This window comes from Onychostruthus taczanowskii, unplaced genomic scaffold (assembly GCF_017590055.1).
Source record: "Onychostruthus taczanowskii isolate IOZ18803 unplaced genomic scaffold, ASM1759005v1 scaffold88, whole genome shotgun sequence".
Lineage (NCBI taxonomy): Eukaryota > Metazoa > Chordata > Aves > Passeriformes > Passeridae > Onychostruthus > Onychostruthus taczanowskii.
The window spans coordinates 1,918,152-1,939,805 of NW_024506773.1; the positions used below are offsets into that span (position 1 = coordinate 1,918,152).

General features: G+C 33.8%; 1 protein-coding gene across 1 annotated transcript in view; it reads left to right on the forward strand.

Moving 5' to 3' along the window:
- The window catches only part of CNTNAP2 (contactin associated protein 2), a 1,013,892-nt gene that overhangs the window by 472,660 nt on the left and 519,578 nt on the right, over nucleotides 1-21,654 (forward strand). Inside the window, exons 5-7 of the mRNA XM_041425209.1 lie at nucleotides 12,081-12,284; nucleotides 14,572-14,756; nucleotides 18,052-18,195. Coding sequence (XP_041281143.1) covers nucleotides 12,081-12,284; nucleotides 14,572-14,756; nucleotides 18,052-18,195 — 533 coding nt within the window. The remainder of the gene's footprint in view (nucleotides 1-12,080; nucleotides 12,285-14,571; nucleotides 14,757-18,051; nucleotides 18,196-21,654) is intronic.

Sequence of the window (21,654 nt, forward strand, 5' to 3'; positions counted from 1 at the left end):
TTTCAACAAAGTTTAGAATTTGGTGCTTTTCAACAAAGTTTAGAAATTACAGGAGAGTGTTATTTTTAATCATTCTCCAAAGCCTGTTAATGTGCACCAGTCTACTACCAAGATACCAGTGATACAGAGCTACTTACCTAAAGCAATAATGTTGGACCAGATTATTTCCATATTTACCAAGAAACAAACACAGACATGTACATCTACACCTGGACATCATTGCATGTGCAATTTTCATTGTTCATGAATACAATGTATACCACTTGTTGGCATTGTTTGAGTGTGTTTGCTTGTTTGACTTGAAAATGAAAATTAAAAGGAAGATACAGATTGTGTAAAAATGCCTTTAACTATTACTCATCGGAGCAAGTACCTTTTTGGTTTTGTTAGGAAAATTAGTGTGAGTCATTTGTTACAAGAGCAGAATTTTTAATCAGTGAGGATTTTTTTTCTCCTTATTTGTAATTATGTATAAATGATAGCTCATCTTCACTTGCTACACATTAAATATTTCATGCATTTTTTGTATTCCCAACACTGCCTTGATGATGCAAAATTTTCAATTAGCAATTCTTACGTTTTGATGAAACCCCCCAGAAATGAATGGGCTGTAATCTATAACTAAAAGTTAAAGATTAAAAATAATTTCAGTACATCTGTATAAGTTAAGGGTATGATTTTTTTAGCAAATACTTAGTGGCCTGTGAACAGATATTGTAATTTTTTAAAATTAAACTTTTTTATTGCAGTCGAATAGTAAACAATGAGTTTATTTATGACTAGGATTTCATAAGCAGAAAAAAAGCAGTGGAGATATTCTAGGAGGGTTTTATTTTGTTGGTTCTTTTAATATGCTTGAGTCCTCTGTTGATTCAGAAGACGGCTCTTTGTAATGAATTGTATTTGTTATTAAAATATCTACTTGGATAACAGTAATTACTCAGAAGTTCTCAAATTGGTGTAAATGCATAGGAACCCGATTACAATTTTAAACATTGACATAAAATGGCTTATTTTTATCCCATAGATTTCTGACAGAGTAGATTGTTCTTAATGCTTTTGAGCATCAAAGACACATTTCTGTAAGTACTTATGTGCTGACCCCCTAACCACTATTTCAGAATTTATTTTGCCTCATCAAAGGTGAAAAAGTGAAATGCATTTTTAGTTTTTCTTTCCTAAAAACAGAATTGATACATAGCACAAGGGTTAGTTAGTTGCCTTTGTTAAATAGGTGGACGTCTAATCCTTAACTGGTATTAGGGATGAAAAACATGGTTTCTGATAAAACATCTTTAGAAAGTCAGGATTCTGGAAACTGATTTGAGATGATCTGCTGGTTCAACAATACTCTCACCAAGGAAAATGCTAGGACAAGAGGAATGGCACTGACTACACAAGAAACTATTGCATGCAGAAACTAAACATGAATTGTCAGGTTAATAACCTCTTCATGGATTTCTTCTACTGGGGAATTATATATTAAAATATACTGACAATAGTATCTGCATTTATATTGGCATTGATTTTTTTTTTGTTTTAGGATGCTGCCACATAGAAAGAGTTCACAAAAGCTTATATGTCCATTACTTGTTACCTTAATAAGAACTTTTCTGTTTTGATAAAGTCTCCTATATCTCTAAAGTCTTTCTCCTTATATCTGTAACAGTAACTTGTTAAACCCAAAAGGAAACAATTTTCCTTTACAAACCAAATCCATGTGTGGATATATATAATCCAAGATGTGCCTATCACATTACATATTAGGTTGTATTCCAGTGTAGTAAGCCAAGACCATGTCTGCTACGTGCTTAACTTATTTGATTTGTTCCAAACAATGTTGTCTGGATAAAGGGTGAAAAATAAATTTCAAACACCAGATTAATCACAGTCAAATCTGTAGAGAAAATGTCTCTTGATACCCTGTTCCAGCATAAAGGAAGAACAATAAAAAATGGAATGTGACAGTTTTAGGCAATAAAATTTGCTTATCTGAGTTTTAAGAAAGCATCTTCCTCTTTTATTCATGTGTAGCATTCATTGCTTCATGACTGAATAGCAGCATCATATGAAGCTGGAATGAGTTGCCTATACACACTTGCATGCATTTCTTACCTACTTGGAAATATCTTGAGTGTTATCCTCCCTTTTTTAGTTAAACATGATCAATTGTAGCCTAAATAGGGGCTATAAAATTTCATCCATTGTGTGAATATTTGTATTTGCTATAGTGACAGTCACTAACATACAGAGGTGTTTGAATTATCCTTAAGAATCAGATACAGGTTTTTGAAAATTACTGTTGAAAAATAATTTCATTAAATACATAACTTCAAAAAATCTTGCATAATTTAATGACTGAAATAAAAAGTTTTTTCAAATAATTTACAAACATAGTTTGGGTGCCTCTAATAACAGATAAATGATCGCAAAAAAGAAAAATGCTCCCATCTGAAAGAAAAACTATATGCATGCTCTTACTCAAACTCCCTTTATTTTTGTGGAAAAAAAAAATAGAATTTGACAGGTTTTGGTGAAATTTCTTTTCTTGGAGATACAGTCTTGTGATATTTTGAGCCTTCCAGACATTTCAAACTAATTAACAAAAAATGCTATTTCTTTTCCTTACATAATCTGACTCTTCTATTAAGCAACAGGTTTGACTTTTATTTCTCTCTCAGGAGCCTGTAAATTTAGACACAAACACTAGAAAAATATTTGAAGAAATGAAGCAATAGTTTTAGATTCTAGTATCAATATTTACTTAAGAGCTTGAAAACTTAAATGAAATTAACCCCTTAGTTCAGAAAAAATAAATCAGTTATCATGGATGAGGAATTGTAATTATAACAGTAATGTACTTCGTGATTTAAGTATTGAACCTGCTGCATGTTAATCTGTATTAACTGCATGTAAACAGGTCCCTTACATTCTTCCTGGGAAGAAACTCTCATCTTACTGCATTTTTTTTTTAGCTTTTAGTGATGGAGAATAATCAAGAGTTCAGGAAAGTGAATTGCTGCCACTGGCTGAGCAGGGAAACCTGAAATGCATGGTACAATTCCTAGGGGAGGAACAGCTAGTCACACAGCTGAGATAGCATAAGCAACCTCCTGCTAGAGAGACTGTTCTGGCAAGTGGGGAATCTACAGCTCTTAAGTTCTGCAAGACCAGAAACTCTTGAACTGTAAACCCTGCTAGAAGTTATAGATAAATAATGTCTGGCTGTAGGGAGGGAGACACAATATATCACTGACCTTGGAAAGTGCAGTCTGAAAAACACAAGGAAAATCACTTATCGATAAAGCAAATCTTCTGTTTCCTTGTTCAGTTAAGGAAAAAAGGTGAAAACCCAGTTAAACAAAACTCGATGCTTCTGGCAGAATTAAACGTGAAAATAAACTCTGAGCATGGGGGTTGTACTATGTGAAATCTATAGATCCCGTTGAACTTTCATGATTTTGTGACTAGGTGCTCTCACCTAATGGACTTCTTGTCATGGTGAACATTTTGCAAAAAAAAAAAAAAAGATTTTTCCCTCTCAGGGAAGTAGCTCACTTTATATGTGTGATATAATGCGAGTTTCATATTGCTGTATATTGAATCCTTCTGGGATTTTCTTTCCCAGAGTGTAAGCAGTGTTGCAAGTGATGCTGATGCAGTACCATCAATCCTTACAGTGCCCCATTCACTTAGTTTTGGTAACTGTATGCCCTTTTACAGTAGCACCTTAATCCAGTAGGACTGGAGGCTGTTTACATGTTAAATTATTAGACTTTCACTGAACCAAGGCAGAACCTAATGAATGTAGATGATCTGAAAATGAGGCTTTGAGTTGTAGCCTTGAGTATGAGTGTGGCTTTTAAATTGAACACACTAAAATATACAAAGGATAGTAAACATTGGATTCAGCCATCAGGAAGTTCACACTGGCAGAGTTTGGGGCTCAGATTTTATGGCTTACAAGTTTGGAATCCAAACACTTTCTCACATCACAATGTGCAAGTTGTCATTGAGTAAGGAGTACAGTATGCATGATTTTAGATATGTTGGATGTTAGGCAGGAGAGGAAAAAATTTTTTGACTGAATTACTTATTCTGAATTATATGACCACAATCAAGTTCCAGGGGTCTGTTCCTATGTTGTGCTAAACACAGGATATTAATCTCTGATTAATTTGGAAATAAAACAGTGAAACTGAACTACTAATACTACTGAAATACACAGTTGTTCTGCTATCATTTAGGCTAAAGAATTTTCCTCCATTAACTCATAATTTTGAATTGACATACATTAGCTAAAAGTAGCAATTCACTTTAGTTTCTGTTTTAAAAAAAGAGTTTATACACAGAGATAGAATTAGCAGCAGCAGCAGACTCACAGTTGTAACAGAGGATTAGATATCTGTTAGAAATGGGGTTTAGTGGCTTACATTTTTTGCCCTTAGACAACAGTGAGGTTACTCACTACAATAAATGTGAGTGTCCCATGGCCAGGCCTGTCTCATTCTTGCACTCCATGCTTTTTACAGTCACCTGCAGAAGTTTGAATGACAGTTGTGAGATTTTTACTGTATGAGACTTAACTAAGCACATGAGCTTGAAACAGTCCATGCTCCATACTCCTTAATCATTGTGCAGCTCACTCTGAGAGTTCAATTTAAATACAAGCTCTATGGTTGGAAGAAGTAAAGAATATGTGTTTAAGAGTGATTTTGTGAATAAAGGATATGGCACATGACTGAGAAAGAAGAATTTGGTCTTGAATAATAGGCGTTCTGAGAGTATCCAGATATTAAAAGACATGGAAAGGTTGTATACCAGGAGATGATTGAATTGGGTGGCATCAGCTCAAAAGGAGAACTTCTAAACCAGTATTTTGTGGGTCAACTGTGTGTCTTCCTGTTTTCATGTAGCTGTAAACATTAAAACCAAAGCTCCAGCTAGTCATCCATTTCCTTAATGTTTCAATAGATTGTCTTGTCCATTTTGTAGATCATTTATTCACTGAGTAAATTGAGTGTAATTGTTGTAAGACAAGGTACAATTTCTTTCTTTGCTGTAGTTCTTTTTATTAAGTAATGAGTAAGTTCAGCAGTGTAATAAGGATTGAGACCTGTTTTGGCCATTTACTGTGTGAGAGTCAGAGCTGTCTTTTTTTATTGACCTGGAGCTCTTGTGATTTACCTTTTTAATAAACAGTGAAAACATTAGTAGAGGCTAGCTGTTTTCAAGTAAATTAAGTTCTGTACTGTACCTAGTTTTAGAGCTTAATGATATACTTTAATGTTCCCATTGAGATCCAATGTCAAATGATGGGTTTCAAAATGAAGAACAAACTAAATGTATTTACGATTGCAAGGAATGCTTCTGGCTTGTAAATCAGCATGATAAAATACAAAAAAAGCAGGCTTTCTTCAGAGTATTTGAATTATACATATATTTTTAACAGATTTATTTTAAGTACCATAGCTAGAGAATAGTAGATCATAGAGAATATTTTGTTGCATATAGTTCATAGTTGCAAGGTGCCTGAATTTTAATTTTCAAGATCATAAATGAACCATATAGAACTATACATATGAAAGCTTTTCAAAGTGTAAAACTCATGTACAGCCATCAAAGAATTGTTTTTATTGATGCTGAATCTCTTTTTTTCCCTAGGAATAGCCTACTTGAAATAGACTGCATCTCTTAGCATCCATTGTAATTGTCCTTCTGGCAGACTAGATTGTGGAAAGAATAGTTTTTGTCTGAGATGAAGATTATCTTGTGTTACAGTCTTAGTTCTCTCTGGCACTGGTAGTAGTCCACTATAGGGGACTACTATGTACTGTTCAGTATGATTTATTTTGCAAACTGTGGTTAAAATGCATAAACTAAAAACATAATTGCGAATTATACTATGAATATTTTCATTTTCTCATTTATCCACCTTATAGTCAAAACATAGTTTATATAAAAATGTTCCCATTTAGTTTTTAAATTAATTGTATTTTTGAAATTTGAAGAATCAACGAAAGAAAATTTGCTTGAAAATCTTCAACCAAAAAAGTCATTGACTTCACATTGTTAAGTTCTTGAAAAATCATCCTATTTACACACACCCTTAAGAAAATTATTTTGTAGTGTATTCTGATGCCTCATCTAAGTTTGTAAAATACTCAAATGCTTTAGTGTTTTCTTCTGTGTATATGGTAACTAATTCAAGTTAGTTGAAAGTGCACAGAACTTCACTTCTCACAAAATTTTTGTCTTAAGGAACAATTAGCTTGTATAAAAATTTAGTTGAATAGTGTCAGAAAGAACCCAGTTTTCCTACTTAAAAAAAAAAGTAGGGGGACACACATACATACACTTAGGGACACAGGACAACTTTTATACATGGTCATTATATTACATATCTTTATCTATATTCTGTATTCTTTTGGTTTTTTCTTCTTTAATTTTGCTTCTACTTCTTTTTCATTTCACTTGTCACATTTGTTTCTTATTGGACAGAAGATTATGACAAAACCACATATTTATATATTTATATATAAATATATTTTTTTTCACAAGAGTTAGAAAAATTAATAGTAAATACCACCATTATAATAACTACAATTTTTTTAGTAGGAATATTATTTTAGGATAAAAACAGGGAAAATGTCTGTGCTTTGAAATCCAGGAAAAAAATTTAAAGTACCAAGTGTTTTTTATATATCTTCAGTAGCTATGGCACTCGAACTTGGCAAAGCATTCTCACTGCCTTAGGAAATACTTTCTCACAGATTTATTTGAGAGTTTCTGGCAGCCATATAAAAAGTAAGAGTAAAGTTCGTGTCATTTACCCAGGCATTGAGTTAAAAATACACCTTGAAAAAACTCTTACTACTTTGATACTGCATTGCCGTGTGTACACTGTAGGTAATATAAAGAAAAGAGAGGAAAAATTCCACACCTCCTTGCAAAGGTATTTTTTCTCTTTCAAACATTGACTTCACTTGACAGATAACAACAGGATTCAGGCTCAGTGCATTGGAAACTAAGCAGGCAAGAGAAGCGTAAGATTGATTTTCCTTCACCACGTGCTTCTAGAATATGAATAAGTACACATTATTGTAAATGCAACATACATCTGTGTCTGTATTAGTTTTTTGCTCCTTTGTGGCAGGTGCTTTGACTTTTGAAAAAAGGAGTAAAGGCAATGCCAGTTTGGCTGCAGCAGACTTCAGGCCAGAGCTGCCCATGTCCTTACAGCTGGGCTGTAGCGCCTGAAGGCAGTGCTCAAACACGGTACCTTTGGCTCTCTGCCTCACTGTAAGAAAACCTAAAAGAGGACGTAATCTTTTGACTGCTGTGCTGGGCCTTTTGACTGCTGTGCTGGGCCATGGGGGTTTTTTTGGATGTTTTTTTTGGGGGTTTTTTGGGGGTTTTTTTGGGGTTTTTTTTGGCTTTTTAGTTTTTGTTTTTTTTTTGTTTTGTTTTGTTTTTGTTTTTTGTTTTTGAGGTTTTTTTGGGTTTTTTTTGTGAAATGAGGCATAGCAGTGCATTTCTAACATGAGCTTAGATAACTTAATTCCACTGAGGCTCAAGCTGCAAAGACCCCAGTGGCAAATTCAGTTGTGCTATCATGTTGACAGCATATGGCACTACTGAAAAAGTAGATTAGTAATTTTTTGAATAAATTTCTGGATTTGTAATTTTTTTGTGAATAATAACAAAATGAGATTTTATTCTTGTTATGATTTTGAACCTTATCCCTTGCTTCATTAGAAGAAAACATTTTTTTTTTGCTGTTGAAATATGTAAACAATACCTGTTTATGTGCTTGTATTTCCCATAATGATATTTTAGAACCTGTGACTAATAGCTATAAGTGAAGCTACAGATGTGGAATAGTTTGAGCCAGGCAAAGATGCTTTGATGTATCTCTGATATTTTTAGATCGTAGGTGCTCAGTGTATGGTTATTGCCATCTATTACCACCTATACTACTAGGACATCAGATGTAAAGTTCAAACTATGGGGTAAGAAAAGAATGCTAAAAGTAAGGATTTTTTCCCTAAAGCTCATTTAGTCCAAACAGATAATTTAAGCAGATGAAAAAATGGATGAGAGATAACAGAGTGGGAAAATTTCACTGAAGGTCGCTGTCTGTCAGTTGTACAGATCTTTTATATCTTTAATCCCACTGAAAAATTCTGTACAGGCTTTGAAGAGTCAATCATTCAGAGATCAGTAGCAATTTAAAAATATGTGCACATGTTAAATTTGTAATTTAGGAGGAGAAACATATTGCCATGGTTTTTGTTCACGGTGTGGCAAACATTGTTCTGGAAAGCACTTTGCTATTCCGATTTGTTTTGATTGCTGTTATTTTGCTGTGTCAGAAAGCAGGGATTTTTTAGTAACTCCAGGCAGTACCTTGATCAAAGCAGCTAAGTAGCTGTGAAGAAGTCTTAGTATCTCATGAGTCTTTGTGAATGAGCACTTCTTCATTCTTAAAGTGCTGGCATTGAAGATAGTTATATTTCTTTCACTATAAATGGAGGAAATAGAGAAGTTCTGGAGCTTGAGTCTGATTTGGGGCTGTTTTCTTGTAATTAGTTTATAAGTTGTTTTGTATCAAATAAATTTGATGCCCTGTTCAAATTTTGCCAAATCCTGCATGTAGCCAAAAGTACAGGAAAGAAGCATAGGTAGGAAGACTTGTGGCTGGGGATTTAGCTTCCTTTGAGATTTGTGAATAGGGTCACATTTGTCACCCAATATCCTGTCAATCTTTGCAAGGCTTTCTGTAACATTTTTTGGAGGAAAATTGATGATGCATTAACTAATGAAAGGATTTTAATGTGGTCTCAAGCATTTACAGTGATAAGGCCTAACACATCTACCTAGCCAAAGGAAAGTGGTATTATAGTTTTACTGTTTTAGCACTGTTTTCCAATCTATCTATATAATAGGAAATCCAGTAGGGCAGAAATCAAATTGCAAGTAATCAGATTTGCACTTCCCATTTCCATGTAATTTAAGAAAAAAACTTTCATGTTTTCTTTCCCCTTTTTTTGTTCATTTTCTTCTTCTTTCTTCTCTCAGTTTCTCTCTTTTTTAACTTTATCTTTTATTATGAAGGTTTTCCCCATTACAGTAGTAGCCTCTGACAACAATCACTGACTGCACATAAATATACTTCATGTGATGGCTTTGGTCTTTTTCCTCCTAATGCTGATAGATGAGTGTCTAAGGAGGAGAAAAATTATATATTTACATGGAAATTAGAAGAATTATATGGTTTACTGTCTGAGCAGCATTCTGCACTATAATAATTATCATAATATTAAATATCTGAGTGTCATCATAGAAAGAACACAAGTCATTACTACAGTGTACATATGATTACTCTTAAACATAATTGCTGTGTAATCTTCAGGTGATTGAATTATCATTCAGACCATGCTGAGAGTATAGCCATGCATAAAAAAAATCTGCTTAATCAAAGATAACTGCAGTTTCTTTTTTTGATTAAATTATTTTCAAAACATGGAAAGTCAGGGATGGATTCTGTAAAAATGTGGCCTTTTTACTCAGCTTCGTTAAAGTGTATAATATAAATTTTCTTCAAAGATTGAGTACACCTATGCAACAGTAACAATGATGTAGGAACAGAAGGGATACTTGCCTTGTTATGGAAGTCTTGTGAGTCCACAAAACTGCATGGTCCTGATCAGCTGTGGGTCAGATCCCTGACTGTTAAGCCAACTTTTTCAGATATTACAAAGTGGTACCAGCTGGCCTTAGGGGAAAACTGATATACTCCATACAGGAGTTTCCGTAACCATCAGAAAGTAAGTTTAAGAAATTTTATGGAAGACAATCTCAGACATTGCATGTGGAATAATCTTTTTATGATGTATATTTGGTATGAAGTTTACTTAAGGTGTAATGTCCATCAATTTTCTTTCATTTATAACACTTGTGCCAGGCATTTGTATGTAGATTCAAAAGAGCAGAATCTCTATAGCAAATTTCCTTTACATAAAGGTAAGATTTTTGTGATAAAAGGATGACTTTCATACTGCATTTTTTTTCTATAAATATATTTCATGTTTTTCTAAAAGCTGGTTTTACATACAAAAATCTCAAGAATTGATTTCTCAGATTTCTTGACAGCTTGCAAGGCAAATATAACCAACTGGCTCATAAAGTCTTTCTTGCATTATTTTTCTAACAATTTACTTTATTTCTTAAAAAAAGTAATCATTTCAGAAGGAATGGATTTACTTGAGTTATGATAACCCCGCTTCTGAAATTCCATTGCTTCTGAATACTTCTGTATCTATGCCCAAGTAAAAGTGCCCCCTTTCATGCTGATAACTTCTAAATGGATTTATTTCACAACAAATAAAACATACCATTTTGATATTTAACTTAGAGCTGACTCCCATGGCTGGAATTTGTCATTCAGAAGATACAGATCAGGTTGAGAATTCTAGCTGTACTTAAGGATTAATGCATATTTATTATTGAAATTTGCAATTTAAGAGATTTTTTTTTATAAAGAAAAGTGATATTTCTAAGATATATTGTTGAATTCTGACAAAAATGAGATGTATGGTGATAATATGGGATATCACAATCATTTCTAAAGCTCATATTTTATGTACCTAATAAAATTCTTCACAATTTAGTTGGCATAAATAATAGGGGGATCACAGTTCATTACTTCTTTGGAAGTCTTTGCAGGTTTAGGAAGACTTGGCCATGTGAATTCAAATTGAAAAATATGCAGTTAGGCATAGTATACATAGTGTTTTAATAGAGTTTTTAAACAGACTTCTGTGTTAATTGCACAATAGGAATGTGTTTGTCTCTGTTTTTGAGAAGGGATGGAAGTTTTAAATTAATTCCCACAATAATAACAAAAACAAGTTAGGAAGTTCAAAAAGTTGCAAGAAATCACTGAAGAGCAGACCACAAAAGAAGGCAAAAATCAGATGTGGTTGAAGAATATATGATAAAATGCCATCCTTCTTTTCATTCAGAGCATGAATGAATATGGTGTCAATCAGGAGCATAAATGCTTTTGAAAAACAGGAAGAATTTTACTTAACAACTATTCAAATTGTTAGTTGTAAACAGTGAGGTTGAAATGTTCATACAAATAGTTGCTAAGACACTGGTGATTTGATTATTAGCAACTTACAAAGGGGATTTCTTAAATATGTGTAAATTTTTATACATAAATATCTGTTTGAAACCTTTTATGGAACTCAGCTTAAGTGACAAGATTCAATATTCAATAAACGCATTTGTTGAATGGAATCCAGTTCTGCAGCTATTTTTACTGTGGCTCTAGCATCCAGAAAATTGTGGAAAATTGGTGTTCATTCTTTAGAATAGAGATTGTGTCATGAAAATAAGACAAAACAAATTTTTTTAGTGTTATTATGCAACACATATATGACTATGGAATTGACCTTAAAGGTTTGCATCCCTCACTTTTCACATATTTTGAACAAAATCAAACATGAAAAAAAAATAGGTCAAATGACAGAGGGGGTTTTTTTCTGCTCAAAATTGGTTGAGGTTACAACTTACTTGCCATTTCACTAAATATACAAGGATTGTGTCTGTTTTATATAAAATCTAAAATTGTCAGGCAATTACCCTGGACTCATATTTTATTGTTTACAGTCCTTGCAGATACTTATAGTGAATGTTAAAGTCTCATCAAATGATTTATTAATGACCACTCAGATGTTTACCTTTTATTTTGAGCTATAATTAGGTAAATGTACATGGCAGCAACTGTATTTCAGAGAAATTGAAAGTCTTTGAGTACAGTTGTAGCATTTTTCCTCCCAAATCTGATTTTTTTTCTATTTTTACTTTATGTGGATTAAATTTTTTTTCCGCCTGCTTCTTACTTTTTATGGCATTAAATTTTGGACAAAAGAAAATGTATATACAATGTGTTCACATCTGCACATTTTTTATTCTGTTAAGGTACAATCTGCATATGTTATGTCTGTTTTTCCAGTGGCCATAGGAATATATAGTCGCTCATAAATTATTTTATTTTCTTTTTCCTTTAGGGGCTGATGTTATCAATTTTGATGGCCATGTAGTGTTACCATACAGATTCAGGAACAAGAAAATGAAAACACTGAAAGATGTCATCTCTCTGAAATTTAAGACATCTGAAAGTGAAGGTGTAATCTTCCACGGAGAAGGACAGCAAGGAGATTATATCACCTTGGAACTGAAGAAAGCCAAACTTGTTCTAAATTTAAATTTAGGTATGTTTTGATTGTTTGGTTTTGTGGTAGATTTCAGCTCTCCCATAAAAATTTTTGGTCAAACATTTCATCCTTTTTCCCACAGTAATTTGGTAAACTGCATCATTTCATCAGACAATTTGTTGAAAATGTTGTTAATTCCCTTCCTGTATGTTGAGGGAGTGTACATGTGTATTCCATCCTGTCCCTTTTACTCTGTGTGAGATACTCTGAAAAGAAGATCATACATTAAAGCAAGATCAGCAATATATTGTCATTACTGCAAAAAAAAAAAAAAAAAAAAAAAAAAGCTTGCCAGAATTATAGTTGGTCTCAGCTGTGGCTTTGTGTGAGAGAAGGACACTGTTGTCACTTCTGGAGTAATGTAGGTCACACTTAGGAATCTTGCAGAAAAAAAAAATAGTATCAGTCTACTAATCTACAGCCTGCATGGAACTGGAGTTCAGCAGCCTTCCCAGAGTCTGAGAAGGAGGACTAGGAAAGGAAAAGAAACAGATTATTTAATCAGGCCATTTTATGATGAAATTCTGTACATATCACTCTAGTTTCAGTCCTCCCAGTAGAGGACTACAGGCTCATAAGTGACTGGATTTATAAAGTACATTTATTATAAAAGCCATTCACATTTATCCGGTTTGAGGTATTTTTCCATTCAAACAAAAGAGCCTTAGAAAAAGGTTTCATGCAATTTTCCTTAGTTCTCTTATACACACATGAAGAGTAAATTGTTCCGTTTGTTATTTACATTGAATAGTACTTATTTCCACTAGCATTTTCTACTGTTCTTTTTCTAATAATCAACATGAACAGATGATGAGGTAACTATAACAGTTACCTATTTTTAACAATTTTCATTGCAGTAGTAACCCTTTCATTTCCCATTCCTCTATAATTTTCAGCACAAACTGTCTTTATGAGCTATTTTAACTTCTATATGTAAGAGTTTGGTGAGCATGCTCTTAAATCATTAGGCTGATAAATGGGACTAGGCCCTGTGACATGCACTCAATAAACAGATGTAATGCTTTATGGTGTTATTATTCCTCTGTCTGAGTGTTGTCTTTGCATCAGAAAAGATAGAAAGGGATGCTCCTCTTGCATGGTGAGATCCAGTGACTTAGCTTCAAACACCAGGGTCTGGGGGAAGGATGGGGAGACAGAAGTGGATTTAGGTTTCACTTTGTGCTGCATTTCAGTTTGCATTGAAGAAACTGAGGCTCAATGTCACACATGCAATTCTACTTTATTTTTTAACCAACAGGACCATTGGCCTTCAGCATAAAGGCAGGATAGTCATTTGTAGGGAAGTAATGTCTTAAGCCATGGAAATGGAATTTGCCAGAATGTGTTTTCAGCATGCACAAACTTTAATGTCAGTTGCAGGCTTTCTTAAGGGTAAGAAATTCTCAGCCTCAGAAATGCCTTAAGTCCTCATGTATTCAGAACATGGAAGATTGCTCCGAGTTATTGAGCAGAGCAGCAATTTTTCACACTTACTGCTGAATTAGTCATTTGCTGCTTCAGTTGGGATCCATGCTATCAACCTTTGCTGGCTTAGCTATGTCAGTCAGATGGCAATGAGATGTGATCTCTGAGTAGCACAACCACACCGGCAAAACCCCCTGGATAACACAGCAGAGAATTGCAAAACTGTACTCTTGCTAGCAGTTTGACTTCCAGAATAGGAAGATTGCTTCAGGATAACATACCAAAATAAGCTGTATTAGCAGAAGATGGTTTTTGCTGTTGTTAGCTCAGTCTGCACTGAGCCTTTTCCCCTCTGCTTGCTGGTATAATGATACTGGTAAAGGCCACAGAGCATAGAACTCAAGAGTGAGATTTTGGCTGTTTTGGCCAAAGTTTTTTATCAGGCTCCATGTCCTCCCCAACATTCATAAATCAGTACAGTTCCAATGCAGCTCAGGATCTGGCCCAGAGGTGACAGCTTTTCTTTTCTGTCGATTAGGAGCAAAAGTAGGAAACCCTTGATGAAAACATCTTTACGACTGAAAATTGATATTGCTTCTCAGGTTCATTTCCAAATAACTGCTGTTACGAATTTATACATATATTTAGACAGTTCAGTGATCAGATGCTTGCTTTATATGTCTAGCTATTTGTACTAGTGGCAGCAGCTCTCCACTGGGCAGATCCCAACTTCATAGCACACTGACTTCCTCCAGTTAATTGCATGTCTGGTATGATTCAGGTGAAAAAATGACAAAGAAAGAGGAAAATGCTTGCCTAACTAGTATGAGGTGAGAAAAGCTATTGTTTCTGTTCTCAGGCAGCAACCAGCTTGGCTCTATTTTTGGCCACACATCTGTGACAACAGGCAGCCTCTTGGATGATCACCACTGGCACTCCATCATCATAGAGCGCCACGGCAGGAACATCAATCTCACCCTCGACAGACACATGCAGCACTTCAGAACAAATGGAGAATTTGATTATCTGGACCTGGACTATGAGGTAGGCAGTGAAACTCCTTTCTTCTCATTCAAATTGCTTGTATAAAGTCCAATAAGAAAGCTAACAAAATTTAACATGTTTTCTTAATTTGTCATTCATTTGTTTTGATTACTTATTCCCTTACATTTCCTGAAACTTTCTTTCCAACAGCGTTCTCTCTTAAGTGTAAACTGTGTTTCTCTTAATTAGCCTACCAAGTCCCATCTGGTGTAACAATCATCTCAGCCCTTTGTTTTAAAGTGGGAGATGTGTGTTATTCAGCAAGATAGGCATACATGATTTTAAAAAGCTCTAAAAGCAGCTGCTCTAAACAGGAAGTACATTTTTAAAAGTATGGTGCAATCTGTTGTTCCACTCAGGTGATAATTTTGCTCTTGAATCAGAAAGCTTTAATCTGTGGTGTTAGTATTTATTTTTAGCCAAGGAAGCAGGTTAGAACCTTTTTATTAATACAGATCTTGATCTGTCCTGTCTTAGGTAGGTAGATACTTCCTTGTATTTTCACAAATATGGCACCAGTAACTTCTATTTTGAAAAAAGCAATGAAGAGTTAGGAAAGTTGTAAGAAAACTTGTTTAATCAATCATGTTAATGCACACAAGTGCTGGCAGTAATTAAATGTGGATTTATTGTTTGATTACACTACAGCTTCAGCTCTTATGAATTTAGCTCCTCTAATCTGTACATGAAGTTCAACACACTGGTTATTGCAATTTTGTATAATATTTTTTTACACTCTTTGCTGTTTCTAATAAGAATTAATTTGGTTGGCTGCACCAGATATATAATTTCCACCCTTAGGACTTTTTAAGATGTAAGAGCGAATATAAATGATGTAATGAAAAAAAGTTTGAATTAACTTGTGTATTTATATTTTTACAATTTTTTGACCAAGAATATATGAAATGTTTGAAAAAAGTAATTATAAATGTAAATGTTTCTGAGTCAAATATTTTATTATATTCCAAAAAATGTATATGAATACATTATTACCTGGTAGCTCTAATAAGACAATAACAAGCAAATTTGTCTGCACCCCTATTAAATATTGAGCACTGAAGATCTGAACTGAGCTACTTAAAACTCATAGAAATAGATTTTATTAAAGGCTTTTAAGTGAGTGAGAAAAAGGCTGAATGCCAAAAGCCAGGGTTGGGTAATTTGTGAACATGCACAGACACACACACACACACATACACATACACATATATATATATATATGTTATGCTTACCAAACAAACATATTGCATATTAAAAATGTTTCCCCAGTAAGAGTTGAATTCAGTGCATTCACCTTCCCATCCTCTCTGTATAAAGAGACCTCACTGGCAGTTCTCAAAGATATATTTCATTTTCCATATACATGGATCTCCCTGTGTTTATTTGAACTTATTTGAGAGCGTGTGTGTGTGTGTGTGATGTGTCTGTGGTTCATATAAACTCAAGAGACTTAATCTCTTCTTCTTCCTTTCCTCACTGTTATCTCACTGGTTTTAGAGCTAGACACCACAGTCTAACTGATATCTCATATGCATTTAAAACTGAAAATTTAAAGGTGTTGTCTTTGGGATTAAAAGGGAATAAAACCAAAACAATCAAAACTATTTTTCATAGACAAAATAGTTTCTAGGTTACTCTCTTTCAGAAAATTAAGTATAAATACAAAAAAAGGAACAAACATAAGTTCTGATTGCATTTTCGAGATCAAAAAATAGTCTCATAAGTTGCTCTTAACTCACTCTCACATTATATGTTTTTCTTCGTTTTTTATGCTTTATCTTCTTTTCTTCAAAATTCTTTATTTTTTAATTTAATTCTTATATTTTATTTAATCCAATCCCATTATTATAACATGCATAAAATGCTTGACAACCATTAAAATATTACAGTCCCATTCTCCATCTGAAGAGCTGTATCTTCTCTAAAGTAAACTCATGTAAATTTACAATACCCGAGGATGTCCCCACAAGACTTTTACACACCAAAAGCTGGTGTGTGTGGTTTATAAAGGTTTTAGAGTTCAGCTGTATAGTTTTAGCTGTTTGTATATGCCAACTGGAAGCCTCCTTTTCGGTATAGAAACTGATATCTCTCATGCATTTAAAACTGAAAATGTCAGCCTAGATCTCTGTTCTCTTGCTGTTGGTAATAACAAGTGGAATGGACAATGAATAATATTTAAAAGATTAATTCTGCAAAATCTTAGCAGTAGACTACAAATTGATATTTTTCTGAATATTTGTGAGGCAGGAAACCAAGGTGTCATTGCTATTTATGCCATCATCTAATGGATATAATAAACTAACACGGATTGCAGGGACTAATCTCATGAGACCCTTATTCTTGGCATTTGAGCTGCAAAATACTAATGAAAACATGTAACATTATTCACTTCTAATCATTTCCATAAGGACCATTATGTGGCAGAGACCTATATCATCTCTAAGGAGCAACAGAGATGTCACTCATTAAAGATGAACACTTTTAGTTTGTAAATATTTGGATTTCTAAGTTTTTAGCACTATAGATTATGGATAACCCAGAATCAATTACCCAGGGTAATGAAGTTGAGCTGTAAGACAAAAACCAATTCCTATTTGAATTTGATGACTGACTCCTTGCAGAAGTTGTCTTGATCCTCTCTAAGGAGATAATTTAACCAGATAAATCAAGGGGTAACTCCCCATTGACTATAACTACAGGACAAAGGCATGTTCTTGGTAGTGAAAGGTCCTTCTGTCTACCAGGGGATTGCATCTTTAACTGTGTGATTCTGTAAATTTTTCTGGGTGAAGTAGACATATAAGTATTACAGCAGGATTACAGGCGACATTGGAGCCCACCACTGCTGTGCTGGAGTCTGAGATCTGGCACACAGTTAGAGCTGAGTGAATGATTTGAATCAGATTATCTGGCTAATTTCATGTCTACATTTGTTTAGAAAAATGCTGTGATGGAAATTTGTCCCAATTCCCTTGTTTGAAATGCTTATTTTCCCATAGCAATTAAAGGAACTGTTCTCATATGAACAACTGTGATGTGTGCCTGTTCACTGTTTGGACAGTTGGAATAATACTTGGGTTTGGCTACCACAAATAATTAAAATTAATTACAATTCTTTTTTTTCTGATTTTGCAATATTTATTTTGATTCCTCCTTTTTCTGTAAAGAGTGCTGCCAGCTCTCTATTTTGCCATGGTTGAGTGTTCAAAGAAAGCAAATACATGTACAACAAAATTCTTTAAAAGTTTTTGCATTCCACTAACTATCTGCCATTTTTCTGTTTCATTTGAAGATAACCTTTGGAGGCATGCCTTTTTCTGGCAAGCCAAGTTCTAACAGTAGGAAAAATTTCAAAGGCTGCATGGAGAGCATCAACTACAATGGCAATAATATCACTGACCTTGCCAGGAGGAAGAAATTGGAACCTTCAAATGTGGTAAGATCATAACTTCATGGTCATCTACCCTTCTGCTTCTCCTTCTAAAGAAGACTAGAATGTTTTTGAGATTGTGTAGCTGATATTCTTGTGATATACTGCAATCATATAAAACAAAAAGCAAATTTTACCACAAATCCAAAGATCTTACTGTATGTACATTTGTGACTTTTAGAAAATTATTATAATGTATGAACATTTTATTTCGGGGGTCTTGTTTCATCTTTCAAAAATTAACCTTTAGTGTAAGTCAGATAGTTTAGTTTTTGCTTTTTTAAAGAAAATCAACTGAAACAGTAAGTGCTTTTTCCCTTTCTTCTCAAATTATAGTAGTCCAAAACCAGTGTAGACAAGATTTATTGTTAAATGAATTGTAGCTTTCTTGTGGCTTTTAAATCCTGGTAATATTCCATCCCTGCTGAGCTAGTTGGATTGCTTTAGTGCAAAAGTCTTTGGATGAGAATGCTTCTACAGTCTTTTCTGATACTTCTGAAAAACCTCAGGATATTATACTTGAAAATCATTATTTGCTTATTAACATTACAGAGGTTATTAGCATTTTACTCTATTTTTGCTGTGGCTTAAGTGTTCACAGCTGCTTTAATGTTCAGACTTGTGGCTTTATGGGGAGGTGATTAAGAAAGAATGTACTTTGATTTCTCTGTTTTTAAAGTTCTAAGTGTTTCTGAAAATGCTTGCTGGCATATAAAGGCAATGTAGGTAAGAAATAAATGTATTATTGCTGTGAGTTTGAGATGGTTTGAATAACTTTTCAAGGCTTTCTTGTGTGCAACCTTACATACTTCACAAATTCCTGCTAACAATACGTAGGTTTACACAATTTCATATCCTTCTTGTAATAAATTGTTAAGACATACATATGCAGTGATGATGTCATGCAAAGGATTGATTATCCCTGGATAGTAAAACTGAAGTTTCATGTCATTGTATGACTAAATGGTCAGGAAAATCCAAAGGAAAATCGTGAGAATGTGATGTTTGCCTATACAAACTCATGATTACAGCCTGACATCTATAATCTTTTCTACATATAAATTTAATCAGTATTGTCAAATGCAAAGAATACGATATATATTCCTTTCATTACAATTCCAGTTTTAAAATTCTTTCAACGCAATCTAATGAACTCCTAAACTTTAATGTTTTTTAATTTTTTTTTTCATAATTACATGAGATTTCCTTCCTGCAGGGCATTTTCAGCTTTCAAAATCATGTAAGCATGATTTTGAAAGATTAATGCCTGAATTTAAAAATAATTTTTGTGCAGGATCAATCTTTCCATTTTGCTCAATCAATTCCACTACAATTTAGTAGGACATACTCTTAAAGCCTCTTTCTGAACAGAAGTGTTGCTTAAGAAGTTCCAATAGTGCAAATCCTGTCCTTTAAAGTCCTAGCCTCTCAAAAGTGTGACATAGCTAGCAGACATGTAAGGTCTCTGAAAAATCATATTGCAGATTGTTTCTTCGTTTGTTTCTTTACTTTTAAAATTCTGTTACCCATGAAAATAGAATCCACACAAGAAGCTCTGGCAGTATTAGTGCCACATCAAGAGATGATATGCCACTTTAATTTGATGCTTCTGTTGATTTCCAGTTCTGAGAATGACTAGAAAAATAGAAGCAATCTTTGTTTTCAGTAGAAATACTTAAATTGCTTCAGCTCTTCAAAGGCAAAATCAATTTTACTCTAACTAAATCAACATGGATTTTTATGTTTTACAATAACATTTTTCTTCTAGTTTTTAACCTGATTTAGCAAGAGAAATAGACTTTCTTGAACATATTGTCATTGTTAAGTGTGTTTATGATGACGGCTCTCAAGAAACCCAACAGGGATCAAAGCTCCATTGTAGGAGATTCTGTACAAACACATAACAGGAGACACGCCTTCCCCTTGAAAGACACAACACACACAATATAATGTGGCTGATACAAGCAAAGTAATCACTCTGGTCGTGAGAAGTAATACAAAGAAAGGATAAATTCAGAGAAAATAAGGATTTTAAAGGGGTGTGAAACAAAAGAAAATAATATTCCTTGATGAAGACAGTTGAATTTCAGAAATCACACATTGAAAGGGACTTGACAAATTGATTATAAAAAATGAGAAGGCCCAGAAAATCAGAGATGATAAGAAGATGATGATCTTTGTTTTTCTCTGAACAAAATTCATTTTTTTTTAAAAATTGTGTCTCATATACATACATGTTATGAACAAAAACAGCACCATCAAGCACCTTTTGCTTTTTTGAAGAGTAAGGATAAAAAGACAAATTAAAAGCATTTTAAATTTAAATAAAGTCCAATGCTGACTTTAGTAACATATTTTATTTAGATTCAGAAGGTAAAGGGAAAAAAATATTTTGATTCTTTTGTGTTATTTAAGATGGCATTAGTGTGTAATGCATTGCCCATACTATATGATCCATTCTGATTTAACAGGTAGTATAGTCTTAACAAACTTATTAGCTGTCTTTTGGGAGCTTCCTATTCAGCCAGTAGGTCTTTTAATTGGGAAAGGTGTTTAGAGTAGTATTTTACACAAGGGATTATGTTTGAATGTGGACAGGCAAAATTGATTTATAAGTAAACATGAATCTAATTTGCCATATAGATGAAAGATCACAGTGCACAGCTCAAGCTACACAAATTAAGTTGTTTTTACATTTTCCCTGCCAATGTAGTATGAAAACGTCTCTAATAAGACCAAGAATTTCAATATAAATGCACAGTATAGAATTGACTTCCAGATGTCATTCCCCAGAAAACTATTCAGCAAGTCACTCTGAATCTACAGAAAATTATCTCATTCTCTTTGAAAAATGAAGAGGCTACTGCAGAGACAAGCTGCAAATTAACTCAAAACCTTGACCTAGAACTAGTGAGCAGTCTATATAAGATGGGTTGTACTTAAAAGAGGGGTCATCTTGTGAACTACAGTTATAGAAGGGATCAATAATCCAGTTCATATGAATCTCAATAGCTCAGTACAGAAAATGTTAACGAGCACAGAAATTAGAATTATACGTTACTTTCTCAAGAAAATTTTAATGCAGCTAGGCTTTTCATGGGAAATGCATTAACTGATGTGAAAAAGGATTTGAATTCATTCCGTGCCATTAACATTAATAGGTGTTATGCATGCAAGTATCCAAAACATCAGGATGACAGGAGAGTGTCAATCGGATATAAAAGCCTTCTTGTAATGAGAAAATTGTTAGTTCCTCTTGGTAACAAGGCAGCAAAAGAAACTCTTAAAAAGCCTAACAGAATGCTCTCTGAGCACTTCTTAATTCAAATCTGTGACTGAACCGTGACATGACGTCTCTCAAAAAATGATGTAGCCTTCTGTGTCTACACAGGACTGCCTTAACCATGTAAGAGAAGTTGTGTCTGTGCGCAGGGTGACAATTACACTGAGAATGACAGCCAAGGC